This window comes from Ovis canadensis, chromosome 3 (assembly GCF_042477335.2).
Source record: "Ovis canadensis isolate MfBH-ARS-UI-01 breed Bighorn chromosome 3, ARS-UI_OviCan_v2, whole genome shotgun sequence".
Classification (NCBI taxonomy): Eukaryota; Metazoa; Chordata; class Mammalia; order Artiodactyla; family Bovidae; genus Ovis; species Ovis canadensis.
The window spans coordinates 181,148,567-181,163,911 of NC_091247.1; the positions used below are offsets into that span (position 1 = coordinate 181,148,567).

Consider the following 15,345-nt stretch of genomic DNA (forward strand, 5'->3'; position numbering starts at 1 on the left):
AGCGAGGCCGCTGCTGACCTGCAGCTTCAGGGCTCCTGACGGGGCCAGGACTGCTCTCCCCTCTCCATAGCTGGAGAGGCTGGGCCGGCAGCCGATGGCACGCTGTGTGTTGTGCCAGCAGGCCAGTCCGCAGGCTGCAGGGCCTTCCCGCCAGAACAGTTGTTTCGAACCGTTTGTCTAGCAGGGCGTTTGGAAATTGCTTTTGTTAACTCCTGATAGAGACCACGGAGAAGGTTTGAGAGCAGCAGAGATAGAAATGGCAATGAGGAGATCCCGGTTCAGTTCTGTGCTCTTCCTTCCTGCCGACTGGCTGTATGCGGCCCAAAATCTTCTCTCCCCTAGGTGTCTGCGGCTTGATCGTCCCTCAGGAAGACATGCCATTCTGTGACTCTGGCATTTGTCCGGACATCATCATGAATCCCCATGGCTTCCCATCTCGAATGACGGTCAGTCCGTTTTTCAGAGATGCTGCTTTTAAGGAAGAGGGCAAGGCAGTTGGAGGAGACGGGACCCTGAAATTGATTTTTAGAAAGGGCCCTTTGAGCAAAAATAGGTTCCTGACCAGGTGGGCTGATCTAACAAGGGGAGGCGGAGAGGTCTGGGCTGTTCTTCAATAGCAGTCTTCGGAGTGATGAAGTTACTCCCCAGCAAAAGACTCCGTCATGTCAAACCTAATGCATCTGCCTCTCTGTGGTTGTCATTGGTTAGCCTGGCTCCACTACTGACCAGCCTTGGGACTTCAAAGTCACTTAACCCCTTGTTCTTCAGTTTCCTTGTGTGCAAACAGGGAGATAATAGTATCTATCCCATTGGGGTTTTGGAGGCATAAACTTAGGTCACAGTAAGAGAGGGTAAATATTTGCTGCTCTTAATTTGTCACTCTTATTAAGAGTAATAGTCTCATAATCTTTGGGGGGAAGTAAGGCCAGAGCTAAATAAACCAACAGAATTCCTGCACCACAGGAAGATGCTTACTTAAATCTTTTTACATCACGCAGGTGGGAAAGCTAATCGAGCTGTTGGCAGGCAAGGCCGGCGTGTTAGATGGCAGATTCCACTACGGCACCGCATTTGGAGGCAGTAAAGTGAAGGATGTGTGTGAGGACCTCGTCCGCCACGGTTATAACTACTTAGGGAAAGACTACGTTACATCTGGCATCACAGGGTGAGTGTGTGTTTAGACATCTTAAAGGAAAAGTATGATTTTATTAAAATAAAAGTCTGATAAGACTTAAGAGCCCTTAAAATATACAGCTGGACTTTTTTAAGAAATCTGAAACAAGAAAATCCAGGTTGGTGGTGGATGTGGCAGCTCAGCTCTGGTGGTCATGCATGACTTTGCAGCATGTGTGTCTCACATCAGCACTCTGTATACTGTTCCTGATGCTGTATGTGAATTATATCCCAGGTAAACTGGGGAAGCGGAGAGAAGAAAAGTCCGAATTTTGAAAACTAGGGCTTCCTGGGTGGCTCAGTGGTAAAGAATTTGCCTGCCAATGCAAGAGACACAGATTTGATCCCAGATCAGGGAAGATCCCACATGCCTCGGAGCAACTAAGCCCGCGCGTGCTGCAGCTATTGAGCCCGTGCTCGAGGTCCCGGAAGCCGCAGCTGCTGAGCCCACGCGCCACATTCACTGAAGCCTGCTCACGTAGAGCCTGTGCTCTGCAACAAGAGAAGCCTGCCCGCTGCAGGAAAGAATAGCCCTGCCTGCTTGCTGCACTAGGGAAAAGCCTGCATAGCCGCACAGATCCAGCACAGCCAAAAATGTAAACAAATAAATAAGTGGTTTTTCATTAGAAAACTGATAAATTCAGGAATGCTGAGGAGGTTCTCATTTAAAAAGTAGAAAAGATCTTATTTACTAGGATTACTACACAACTTTTAAAGAACACATCAATTGTGTATAATACAAAATCTCTTAACTGTTGGCCTTTCTCTGTACTTCTATGATGAATTTCAGGTATTTTTGTGCTCTGACAGATAGCCTGAGGCCTAACGTTTGCACATTCATTCACCAACAGCGTGTTAAACACCTAAGTATATAACAATGAACAGAATAGACATGGTCCCTGACCTGTGCATCTGACCATTGAGATTTGTTACTAGACATTGAAAGATATAGATTACTTTCTCAGATGATCGACCCAGACTGTAGTAATGTGAATTTCTTTAGGTGTATCATGGTTGAGCTATTATAGAAAATCACATTACAGGAAAAGAGTGATGGTCCGTTTCAAAAATGATTCAGTGAAATAGCTAAGGTCCATTTCAAAAGAAAAGTTGTCGTTGCTCAACTGATCATTTTACTCTTTGCTCCTCATCCAGAAATAATGCAGTAGTTGACCAGAAGGTGTGCAGAACTGGTGACTCAATTTGGCAGACCTCCTGAACATAATTTTACTGGAAGATTTGAATGGGTTGTGCTCTGCTTCCTGTGAACAAAACTGTAGACTGTGTCTACACCACCTTCTCCAGTGCCTCCAGCCAAGCCATTCATCTCAGTGGCAAAGTTTGCAAAACACTGTTTTAGCTTGTTAGGTTCCACACAGGACTTAGAAACATATTCACCCACCAGCTTTCATCTCTTGTCACATTTCTGAGCATAGTTAGGAGGAAAAATTGCATATGGCTTTATTCAGTTAATGATAGAATGGCATTAGGTGCCAGAGTTCCAGAAATTCTACCATGAAGAGCCATACTATGTAGAAATAGAATCATTTATTATTAAAATCTGGAAAGAAAGGGGGTCAGTGTGACCCTCTTGTACAACTAAGAAAACTGAGATAGAGAGATCATGCAATTACTTTGTGACAGGCCTAGGATGAGAATAGTGTCTCCTGACACCCTGTCCATTGAGCCTTTCACTCTACTGTGTCTTCAAGAATCTGGCTGTACTTAAGCCAGCAGAATGGCTTGATAGATGCAAAAGTCTTTGCTAGTGATGCTGAAAGCATTGTAAGATGTGTACCACGCAAGCAAGGGCAGGTGCTTTTGTGTCCTCTCTGCTGTGTCTGTTGCTTTCTTTGTCTTTCCACTCTTGCATCAGGCTGTGGCCCAAAATTTACTTAGTAGGGAAAGCTCTGGATTTGAGTCACTGTACCACTCACCAGCTCTTATTTAGCCCTCTATGCCCATTTCTTCATCTTAAACATAGGGAAGACAGTCTCTCCCTCCGTGGACTGAGTTATGGATGAAGTCATGAGTTAGATGGCGCATACTAGATGCTTCCTTTCTTTTGAGGAAGAAGTTCTGGGGCAGTTAAACATGTTTTTAAAGGCATCTTTATGGCTGCTCTTGCTCCAAACTGAAGAAAAAAGCTTTCTATTGCCAAAGCATTTAAATATTCACTCTCTTTTGAAACTTTTAGTACACCTTTTCTAAAGGCTCATGAGTCAGCTATGTGACAGCTATTGACCAAGTACCAGTTGTGTGCCAGGCAGAGTCATTAGTGCGGGGACCACAGTGACAAGGAGATGAAGTGTTTATCCTGCAGAGTTTACTTCTCCTGGGGAAAAGAGGCAATAATCGAGAAATAACAAATGTGTATTTTAATACCAAACAGTGACAAATACTCTGAACAAAATATAACCTAAGTGAGAGCTGAGACAGTGCACTGGCACTGTGACGCTGGGGTGCGAGGGGGACCCCATCAGGGTGCATCTCTCTGAAGAGGTGGCGTATTTGACAGAGCCACATGAATGCCTGCTGAAAGAGTGTTTCAGGCAGAGGGGACAGTGAGTGCCAAGGCCCTGAAGCAGACTGGCATGCTACATTTGAGGAGCAGTGAAGAAGCCAGTGTTGCTGAAGTAGAGTTGCGTGGTGGGGAGAGGGAATAGAAAATGAGTCAGGTGGACAGGAACCAGCTTGTGTTAGACCTTGTGGCCATGATACACAGAATCTGGGTGATACAGATTCTGAATGTAATGGGAGACCACTGGGAATTTAGAGCAGAAGGGGGACCTGCTGTGAGCTCTGTTTTAGGAGGAACCATTCTGACTTACTCTGAAAAGAATAGGTTCTTAAGAGACAAGAGTAGGAGCAGAGAGACAGATCAGAGGATTGTCTGCAGTGGTCCAGGCCAGAAAGGAGGGTGACTTGATGAGGGTGGCAACGGTGAGAGAGGGGTTGTCCTATATACACTCTTTCACAACCTGTTTACATTTTTTCACTATTATTTTCAATTGAATGGAAGGCTCTTTTAATTTTACAGTGCTTTATGATTTTCAAAAGTTTCACACATGGTTTCATCAGTCAGTTCAGTCGCTTAGTCGTGTCCGACTCTTTGCGACCCCATGAATCACAGCACGCCAAGCCTCCCTGTCCATCACCATCTCCCGGAGTTTACTCAGATTCACGTCCATCGAGTCGGTGATGCCGTCCAGCCATCTCATCCTCTGTCGTCCCCTTCTCCTCCTGCCCTCAATCCCTCCCAGCATCAGAGTCTTTTCCAATGAGTCAACTCTTCACATGAGGTGGCCAAAGTTCTGGAGTTTCAGCTTCAACATCAGTCCTTCCAAAGAAATCCCAGGGTTGATTTCCTTCAGAATGGATTGGTTGGATCTCCCTGCAGTCCAAGGGACTCTCAAGAGTCTTCTCCAGCACCACACTTCAAAGCGTCAATTCTTCAGTGCTCAGCTTTCTCCACAGTCCAACTCTCACATCCATACATGACCACTGGAAAAACCATAGCCTTGACTAGACAGACCTTTGTTGGCAAAGCAATGTCTCTGCTTTTGAATATGCCATCTAGGTTGGTCATAACTTTTCTTCCAAGGAGTAAGCATCTTTTAATTTCATGGCTGCAGTCACCATCTGCAGTGATTTTGGAGCCCCAAAAAATTAAGTCTGACACTGTTTCCACTGTTTCCCATGAAGTGATGGGACCAGATGCCATGATCTTCGTTTTCTTAATGTTGAGGTTTAAGCCAACTTTTTCACTCTCATCTTTCATGTTCATCAAGAGGCTTTTTAGTTCCTCTTCACTTTCTCCCGTAAGGGTGGTGTCATCTGCATATCTGAGGTTGTTGATACTTCTCCCGGCAATCTTGATTCCATCTTATGCTTACCCAGCCCAGTGTTTCTCATGATGTATTCTGCATAGAAGTTAAATAAGCAGGGTGACAATATATAGCCTTGACGTACTCCTTTTCCTATTTGGAACCAGTCTGTTGTTCCATGTCCAGTTCTAACTTTTGCTTCCTGACCTGCATATAGGTTTCTCAAGAGGCAGGTCAGGTGGTCTGGTATTCCCATCTCTTTCAGAATTTTCCACAGTTCCTTGTGATCCACACAGTCAAAGGCTTTGGCATAGTCAATAAAGCAGAAATAGATGTTTTTCTGGAACTCTCTAGCTTTTTCGATGACCCAGCAGATGTTGGCAATTGGATCTCTGGTTCCTCTGCCTTTTCTAAAACCAACATGGTTTCATATAATCCCATAATAACCCTTTTTCTCCTACCCCTATACTGCCCCTCTCTCTTCCCTCTCCCCACTGGTAACTAATAGTTTGTTCTTTATGAGTCTGGTTCTTTTTTGTTTTATTTACTAATTTGCTATAATTTTTAGATTCCACGTATAAGTGATATCATCTGGTATTAGACTTTCTCTGGCTTTTTCACGTAGCACAAGGCCCTGCAAGTACACCTGTGTTGCTGCAAATGGAAAAATGTCATTCTTCTTTATGCCTGAGTAGTGTTCCATCAGATAGATATGCCACATCTTTATCCACTCATCTGTTGATGGACACTTAGATTGCTTCCATACCTTGTGATTGTAAATAGTTTTAAAATGTTGTATAGAAGCACAGAAGACGCCAAAGACCCAAAACAATCTTGAGAAAGAAGAGTAGAGCTGGAGGAATCACTCTCCCTAACTTCAGACTGTACTACAAAGCTATAGTAATCAAAACAGTGTGGTACTGGCATAAAAACAAAAAGATCAATGGAACAGGATAGAAATCCCAGAAATAAGCCCACACACTATGGTTAATTAATCTGTGACAAAGGAGGCAAGAATATACAGTGGAGAAAAGACAGTCTTTTCAATAAGTGGTGCTGGGAAAACTGGACAGCTACTTGTAAAAGAATGAAATTAGAACAAACTCTAATACCATATACAAAAACAAAGTTAAAATGGATGAAAGACTTAAATGCAGGACTAGATACTATAAAACTTCAAGAGAAAAACGTAGGCAGAATACTCTTTGACATAAATTGCAGCAATATTTTTTTAATCCATCTCCTAAAGCAAAGGCTACAAAACCAAAAATAAGCAAATGGGACCTAATTAAACTGAAAAGCTTTTGCACAGCCAAAGAAACATCAATAAAACAAAAAGATAATCTAATGAATGGGAGAAGATATTTGCAAATGATAAGGCTGATAAGTGGACGGGGTTAATATCCAATACATAAAAACAGCTCATATGGCTCAACATTAAAAAAACAAAAACCTAATTAAAAACTGGATAGAAGAACTGAATAGACTTTCTCCAAGGAGGACATGCAGATGGCCAATAGGCACATGAAAAGATACTCAGCATTGCTAGTTATTGGCAAATGCAGATCAAAACCACAATGAGATACCACCTCACACCTGTCAGAATGGCTGTCATCAAAAAGAACAAAAATAACAAATGTTGGAGAGGATGTGGAGAAAAGGGAGCCCTTGTACACCATTGGTGGGAATGTAAATTTGTACAGCCACTGTAAAAACAGTATGGAGATTTCTGAAAAAGCAAAAAATAAAAACTACCATATGACTCAGGAATTCCATTCCAGGTTGTATATCCAAAACAACCAAAAACACTAATTTGAAAAGATACATGCACACAGTACTCATAAATTTTTATTTCTAATTGAACAGTATATCTTTTATTGTATCTGTGGTACTTTTATATTTTCAATTCTAGCATTTTGTTTTCTGCAGTCTGAAAGTCACTCTCTTGCCCATTCATTCAGTCATAAACTCATTCAAAAAACAGATTAGGACCTGCCAGTGATGAGTCCTAAAAAAGGTTGTCTCTTGTTATCCCAAACTTAGTTCCTTAACCTGAAACTCTGACCTTTCTTGCAGTGAGCCCTTGGAAGCATACATCTATTTTGGCCCTGTGTACTATCAGAAACTGAAACACATGGTGCTTGATAAGATGCACGCCCGGGCTCGGGGGCCGCGAGCCGTCCTCACCAGGTAAGAGAAGAGCGTTTATAATGTAGTCAAGTCTACATTGCATTTCTCAGATGTAGCAGTAGGCAGATGTCAAAATTTAGGGTGTTAGGTAGGCATCAACAAAAATCACATGTCTGATTAACATGAGAAAATAGCCACCAATTGAAAATCAATTCATAGGTAAGCAAACCCATGGAAGGTCTTGCCAGTAGTCTCCTAACAAAGACATTTATCCTGCACCAGTTGGGACTTGGGTCCCTAACCTTTTAAAGTGTTCTCAACCCCAGCAGATACGTAAACCACAGGGAGTCCATTTAGGGGGCCAGTAGGGGGCCAGTTCTCATACAAGAAGGAACAGCCTGAGTGGGACACACAGAACCTTCCCAGTCTCTGGGGAACCTCCCATGTGGCTCAGGAACTCCATCCTTCCAGGGGATTACTGATCTATTCCAAATTTTGTAGAAAACTCTCTTTGCTTCTTCCCATGTTTAATTTATATCTTAACAGTAAAGCTCCTCTCTGGAGCCCTGGCAATAGCTATTGGGGACCCAGGTTAAGTTTTTCTATTTTTAAATAACAGAGAACTGAGACATCTTTGAAAATACTCAAAAGACTTTCTCCCCTGGTTTAAGGACTATACTGTGCTGATAATGATGATAGTGATGGTGATAGTAATGCTAGCAGTGCTGTTTTATGTGATTATATGTTAACTTACTGTTATATCACAGAAGATTGTGTAATTATTATTTCCATCTAATAATAATATTAGCAGCCACTCAGGTTACATCTCTTCTCATTGAAGGCTCTTTGGGCTAGGTTGTCTCACATGCATTTTTACAAATGAGACTGAGAGGCTGAGCAGCGTGCTTTTGGTCACTGTCTACAAGCAGTTTGACAAATACCATACAATATCACTTACGTGTGGAATCTAGGAAAGTGGTATAGATGGGCTTATTTACAAAGCAGAAGCAGAGTCATAGATGTAGAGAACAAATTTATGGATACCAAGGAAGGAGATGGAGAAGGCAACGGCACCCCACTCCAGTACTCTTGCCTGGAAAATCCCATGGATGGAGGAGCCTGGTAGGCTGCAGTCCATGGGGTCTGCAAAGAGTCAGACAAGACTGAGCGACTTCACTTTCACTTTTCACTTTCATGCATTGAAGGAAATGGTAACCCACTCCAGTATTCTTGCCTGGCGAATCCCAGGGATGGCGGAGCCTGGTAGGCTGCCGTCTGTGGGGTCGCACAGAGTTGGACACGACTGAAGCGACTTAGCAGCAGCAGGAAGGAGAGGGTGGGATGAATTGGGAGATTGGGATTGACATATATACACTACCATGTATGAAATAGATAACTGATGAGAACCTACTGTATCACACAAGGATCTCTGTTCAGTGATCTGTGGTGACCTAACTGGGAAGGAAATCCGAAAAAAAGTGGGTGTAGGTATATATATAGCGGATTCACTTTGCTGTACAGCAGAAACTAACACAACTATACACCAATAGGAAATTAATTTTAGGAAATAGAAGCAGTTTGAGTCCAGGTGAGCCCTGCTCTATAGCCTTGTGCTTTTAGCCAGCATGTGACGCTGCCTCTTTGTTTAGTACAAACACATTTGTCTGACTTGTTCCAAAGGCAGCCCACTGAAGGTCGATCTCGCGATGGTGGTTTGCGTCTTGGAGAAATGGAACGTGACTGTTTAATCGGCTATGGAGCCAGTATGCTTTTACTAGAGAGACTAATGATTTCAAGTGATGCCTTTGAGGTTGATGTCTGTGGGCAGTGCGGACTTCTGGGGTACTCCGGCTGGTAAGTGGATACCACATGTCTCTCGCACCACATCCCTCACCTCTTAAATCACAGCTCAGTGTTTCACCCTGCATCGTCCCCACAATATTCTCCAGCCTTCCCTATCCAGGCATTCTGGAATTCAGGATTCTGTATGTACATGCTTAGTTTGTCTGCCCAGTGTTCTGCTCTCTACGACCTCTACAGTTTAAACTCCCAAGGAGACTTTGTCTTCTTTTTAATGTTATCTCAAGTACCTTTTATAACACTATTGTTATAAATTGTTATAAATACCTTATATAAATACCTTATATAACACTATTGTTATAATATCTGTAAATACCAGCAGATTCAGAATTATAGCATATTTTAACTAGTATCCTTCAATAGAAGACCGTGTCAAATGCCCTTGTTTAACCTCAAACCCAAGGAACCAGGTATGTTGCCCCAGCTCTTATAGCAAGTTGGTGAGAGAGCCGGGACCTTGTCTGTACCCTCTCTGCTTTACATTTGGCCTGTGAATTCCCTGAAGTCAGAAACCACGTCTATCTCAGTTTTTCACTCAACAGACATGGAGTAAGAATCAGCTACATGCCAGACACTGTTCTAGGCCCCAGAGGTATAGTGTGAATCAGATGAATGGCTGCTCATAGGGAGCTTGTCTTCTAGCTCATTCTAACTCTGTCTCGTCTACCTCTGCTTCTCCAGCCTGGGACCTTTCTGATGCTAAATAAAATATAATTGCTTAGGATTATTCATAGATAAATTGCATAGTTCATAAACTTTGTAGTTTCTGTGTCGAGTTCAGTACACAGGCCAGTTAAAAGATGATACTCCATATTTTTTGTTTGTGCTTGTTTTCCTCCTTGTACTGGTTCTACTCTACCACTGAAGAGCAGCTGCTCTCCTTAGGTTAGTCGTGATCCAGAGCCCTGAAATACCCCTGTAGGCAGGAGGGCCAGCAGTTTCCTGGTGTTTACTCACTCTTCTGCCAGAGATGAGGTCTAGCAAGGTATAAGGCCAATGCTGTGGGACAGGAAATAGCCTCAACTCCCTCACCCGCCCTCCCAGAGTCCCTTTCCCCACTGAGTCCCCCTTCAGAGCCTCCTTCCAGAAAGAGCCCCAACTTTTTGCCATCTGTCACTGCCAGTTTCTTGGTGAATGAAAGCAAATCAAGAGTTGGAATGAGTGAACTTCTTTGAACACAGTGTATATACCTTGCTAGTTACACGACAAAACCCTTTAGCCAATCATTTTGATTTTTTTTTTTTTTTTTTGGTGTAAAATAGTTGAGGAGTCATCTGTTTCTTCTTATCTGTGAAGAAATGGCTTCATACTAAAAACCCAACACAAGAGGTGGCTGTTTGCACTTTGTTCCTTCCACACGATGGCAGAGAGGAGGCGACAGTATTCTGAGCATAAGCCTGGCGTTGCTCTGTCAGTGACATGGGAGGGGGTGTTTCCATCCTGGGATGTCTACTTGTCTTTTGAAATGCATATTGAGTGTGCTTTTTATTGTTCTGGCTGTGTAACATACCACAAAATGTGTAATAGCGAGATGCCTGGAACTAGTTTCACTATGGTTAAGTCTTCTAATTTGGTGCGAGGATCTTTTTTTTTTTAAAGCTTAAACTACAAGCATGTATTTCTCACATATATGGAGGCAGGGAAGTTCAAGATCAAGGTATCAGTAGATGTGCTGTCTGGAGAAGGCCTACCTCCTGGTTCGTAGACAGCCATCCTCTGGCACAAGGATCTCAAAGTAATTTTTTTTGAACAGATGGTACAGAGGAATCATTTTATTAAGAACAGGGATCATGAGACTTCAGAGTTTCCTTTTCTTCTCCATTCTCCCCACATTCCCTCCTGTGCTTCCCACTCAAAGAAGAAAGAGAGAGTGTGTGTGTGACAGGGAAGAGAGAGAGCAGAAAAGAACGGAAGCAGTAGATGAGCTTCATTCACATACTTTGAAAACCTTCCGCTAAATACTCAGGGAAACTCACAAGCTGTGGTTGATCTCCTCGTTCTTCTGTTAAATTCTCTTCTCCTTTGCTGCTGATCGTTTGATGGCAGTGCCTGATTTTGAAGCTTATGTGTTCAATGTGTATTGTATTTGAAATCCCTTGAAAGAGGACAACTCAGGTTATACAGTTTAAGGGTCTTTACTGTAATTAAACAGACATGGATATGCCATAGGTCTGATTTTGAGTGGCCTGCTTACAGGCCATTCAACCCCTTGTTGCCAACATAAAAAAATAAAATCTTCACCCACTCTGGGAGTCTGGCACCCTCCTTGCGCTGCTTCCTAGCAGAGGGGCCTAATGATGCTGTCATTTTCCCGTCCTTACCTGATCAGGCGAGCAGGGTTGTGTGGGAGGGAGCACAGGCATTTGTTGGAGGAAGTCGCTCTTTAATGAACAGCACAATGGAGGCTGAGTAATTAGAGCAGTTCAGAACCTTGAAACTGGCCTTTTGTCAGTGATTTGCACATTAGTAAGGCATTGCTATGGGGATGTTTACAGCAAGACTGTTGTTCTGCAGAAGACACGAGGGCGTAAGTCACAAAAGAGAGGAAAACTGCCGAGAAAAGAAAATCCCTATTCGGATAATTAGCTCGTAGAGGATATTTTACTGGACAGTCATTCCTCATGTGGAGCCACAGCCTCCTTCTTCCACTGCCTTCGCCTTAAAAAATCAGTTTCTTTTCTTGTTGTTTGGGTCAAGTCTCTTCCTTTGGAACTCTTTCAGAAATAGGGTAAAACATTATATATTTTTATTTATGTGTATTTTATCTGTATATATGTGCATGTTTTATCTGTATATATTTATGCATGTATATATGTGCACTGGAACATCTTAAATGATGAGAAATATTTAATAGAGATTAGTGGACTTTCTGGATTATGAATCAGCACATATGGAAACTAAACAGATGAGCTTGGATTGAAGTCACAGGGTAATGTACTGGTCAGGAGAATCAGTAAGACATTCCCCCAGTTAAATCCATTTCTCCAGTTTAATTAAAGCATGAACATGATTCCTGAATAAATTAGATCAACCCAAGCACATTTAAAAACATAATTCATAAACTATAATACATTAGTGAGGTCTTTAGGTAGTCTTTTAGGAAAAAGTCATCCATAATGTTCCTACTATTAGTGTTGATGGAATCAGATCTCCACAGTGCTTGTTAAGGTCTCTGCAGGTCCCCTGGTGGGGACCCAGGCATGGGTCTATCATGGCTTGTCCTTTTTCCCTCCACCTCTCCTTGGAAAGTTCATACCTGCATAGTCACCCACCATCTCGTTCAAATTCTCAGCCTTAATGCTTTGCTTTTCTAAAATTAATAAAGCTTTATTTTACTGATGGCAAAAATGACTCCTGAATATTTTTATTATATTCAGTTATAAAAAATACATATATATAGAAAAAATAGATTGTCATGTTTGTGACAATACAAATTCCTGCCACCCACAGATGACCACTAATTTCAGTGACCCTTTGGGGACATTTCTGTTTGCCAGTCATTCTGTGCTTTAGTTGCTAACTCGTGTCCAACTCATGGACTGTAGCCCACCAGGCTCCTCTGTCCATGGGATTCTCTAGGCAAGAATACTGGAGTGGGTTGCCATTTCCTTCTCCAAATAGTCTGTGCCCTTTTTTACTTTAAATCATGAACCCCTTGGAGATTCTGATAATAGCATAAAAATAAAATTATATACACCAGAAAATCTGGTTACAGATGATTTTGGAAGCTTCATACATTTCCTGAAACCCGTCTGAGAACTGCCCATGTAATCAGGCTGTTGAGTAGACTGCTCTTTCACTCCACATTGTGTCCTGGACACCTTTACATTTCACTTATCTGGGTCTGGCTGCACAGGGTTCTTCTGCATAAATGTCCTGTGATCACAGAACCAGTAATTTATTGGACATGTGAGTTCTAGCTTTATGCTGTTAAAACCAGTTTGACCGTGAACATTCTTGTGCCACTTTTGTGGTTGCTCAGTGAAATGACACACACCTCTACATGTCTAACACAGGTGTCTTACTGCTCTGGTCTGCCGATCACTAAGGGGTCTCCCTCCAGCCCCCAGTCAGCACTGACTCTTCTAAGCCATGGTTGCTGTCCCTGCCACATTCATTGTGCACCCTGTTACCTGGGAGGGTCCAGTCTTCTACCTGTTAAGTTTCAGGATATATACCAGAAATCTATTGTCCCAGGTACCCCAGACCCTTGAGATATAGGGTGAGGTCCTATTTTGGTCTGAAACCTAAGAGAATAATTCAGCTTCTCCTCTGGGACCCTTCTTCCGTTGTAGCCATTGATTAAGATCTAGGTTCAGTTCACTGGCTTTTCCTGAAGGAAGAGAAAAGAAAACTAATTGAAAGAGCAGATACGTTGGCTCAGACTGGGTGCTGTTGTGAGGATAAAATGGGAATACGTGAACACACACAGGAATCAGTGCATTGTGAGTGCAGTGGCCTCCAGGACTAAGGGAAATATCTATGCTTGAAGAGCACTGGAAAAATAAGTAGCATTTGACTGGATACCACCTTCCTGTATGAAAGTCTTCTCTTGCCCATCACACTTCAAGCATTTCAGTGACAGAAAGCAAATTGAGCATCTTGTCTAGAATTGTATAGAGCAGTGGTAGCTTTTCAACTACAGGGATAGGGACTAAATTGTTTTGAAATTCTTTCAACAACAAAGACTAAATCTGAGTAACTTTCAGATAGTTCAGATTTCTAGGCCTCATTCAAAACAACTATATAGGCAGATATTTTGCATTTTAAAGAGAAAGGTCTAGAAGTGTGGCAGCAACTGATTGAAAGTACGTGCTTTTAAAACTGGAGGAGTAGTATTTGGTTTGTTTTTTTCTTTTCCTGCCTTGGATGCTTCTTTTTATTCCTGGGGTGCATACATACATATTTGGAGAAGGAAATGGCAACCCACTCAAGTATTCTTGCCCAGAGAATTTCATGGATAGAGGAGCCTGGTGGGCTACAGCCCATGGGGTCACAGAGAGTCGGACACCACCGAGTGGCTCACACTTTCACTTTCATACATACATATCTGATAGTGTGGATGAACACTGAGGACTGGGAAACGCGTGAACTCAATGGAATGGTCGTGGAATGGTGCAGAGCGCATCTTCCCTTCCTTCACGCTGCCTCCGCCCCTGTTGCTGTCCCTCTAACGCAGCTGACTTGGGTTTCAGGTGCCACTTCTGCAAGTCGTCCTGCCACGTGTCCTCCCTGCGCATCCCGTACGCCTGCAAGCTGCTCTTCCAGGAACTGCAGTCCATGAACATCATCCCCAGACTGAAACTGTCCAAATACAATGAGTAAGGATGGAGCAGATGGTTATTTGAAGAGAACGGTCAATATGTCCAACGCAGTGGAAAGCGGAAGAGATGAGGACCATCTCTACTCTGGAGAGTTCAGACATCCTTTGAATTGTTCTCTCTCTCAAAAAAAACAAACCGCATAATTGATGGAGAGGATTTTTATACATTGGGAGACTTAGCTAAGCAACCTCCATCAACGAGCCTCATGCCACAGGAGAGGTGCCAACGATACAGACTCTAATGAAGTCTCTTGTCCATATACCAAATGTGATTCACAGGTGGATGTGAACTGAAAGATAAACTTTTATTTATGGCCTGGTATCTTGAAATTTACCCATTAGAAAGACCTTCCTCCTTAAGAAAATAATGTTTAGGGTCAAAGAAAACTCAAGATTCTTAGGAGCAGGAACAGTCTGTTTGAGTTGGTTGACTCCTTTGTCTGGGAGGCTGTTCTGAGCTGTGTCTATAGGAAAGACGACAGCAGGAAGCTGAGAGGATAAGCGGGGTCTTTCTTGTCTGGTGCAGTGAGGGGATAAATTTCCCCAATAATTGAATCTTGTCTTTATACACCCAACTTTTTAATTCTGTTAATAAATGTCTTCCTACCCTCTTAAGTTTACCAAGGATGTCACCTTTTCTTAAGGACTAACTGCTACTCTTGTGAACTGCCATGATCATATGCAATAACATTTGTTGAGTGTCTGAAAATAATTCCATGGATGCTTTGTTAAGTTTTACATCCCTTCCACTCCTGCCAGGATGTTTAGCTGTTCATTTGGTTTTTAATCAGACAGCACTCTTTATCTGATTCTGTAATAGGTTGTTCTTAATTGCTCTGCCCTGAAGCCAGATAAATATTTTGTGTTAGGGATTGTTTGTAAGTCAGAAAAGCTTTGAGTAATGGTCTAAGGCCAGGTCCCCAGCATGTCAACATTCAACCTGTGCCACAGAATATTATTAGGTGTTCTAGAATCAAGGTCCAGTGTCAAATAAGGTTGAGAAACAGGGTATATCCACGTTAAACTACCGCA

General features: G+C 42.6%; 1 protein-coding gene across 1 annotated transcript in view; it reads left to right on the forward strand.

Annotated features, from left to right (window-relative positions):
* Window positions 1-14,933, forward strand: part of POLR3B (RNA polymerase III subunit B) — a 115,719-nt gene extending 100,786 nt beyond the window's left edge. The window contains exons 24-28 of the mRNA XM_069585244.1: window positions 343-446; window positions 999-1,165; window positions 7,077-7,190; window positions 8,811-8,984; window positions 14,186-14,933. Coding sequence (XP_069441345.1) covers window positions 343-446; window positions 999-1,165; window positions 7,077-7,190; window positions 8,811-8,984; window positions 14,186-14,315 — 689 coding nt within the window. The 3' untranslated portion in view covers window positions 14,316-14,933. The remainder of the gene's footprint in view (window positions 1-342; window positions 447-998; window positions 1,166-7,076; window positions 7,191-8,810; window positions 8,985-14,185) is intronic.
* Window positions 14,934-15,345: the final 412 nt, after the last annotated feature.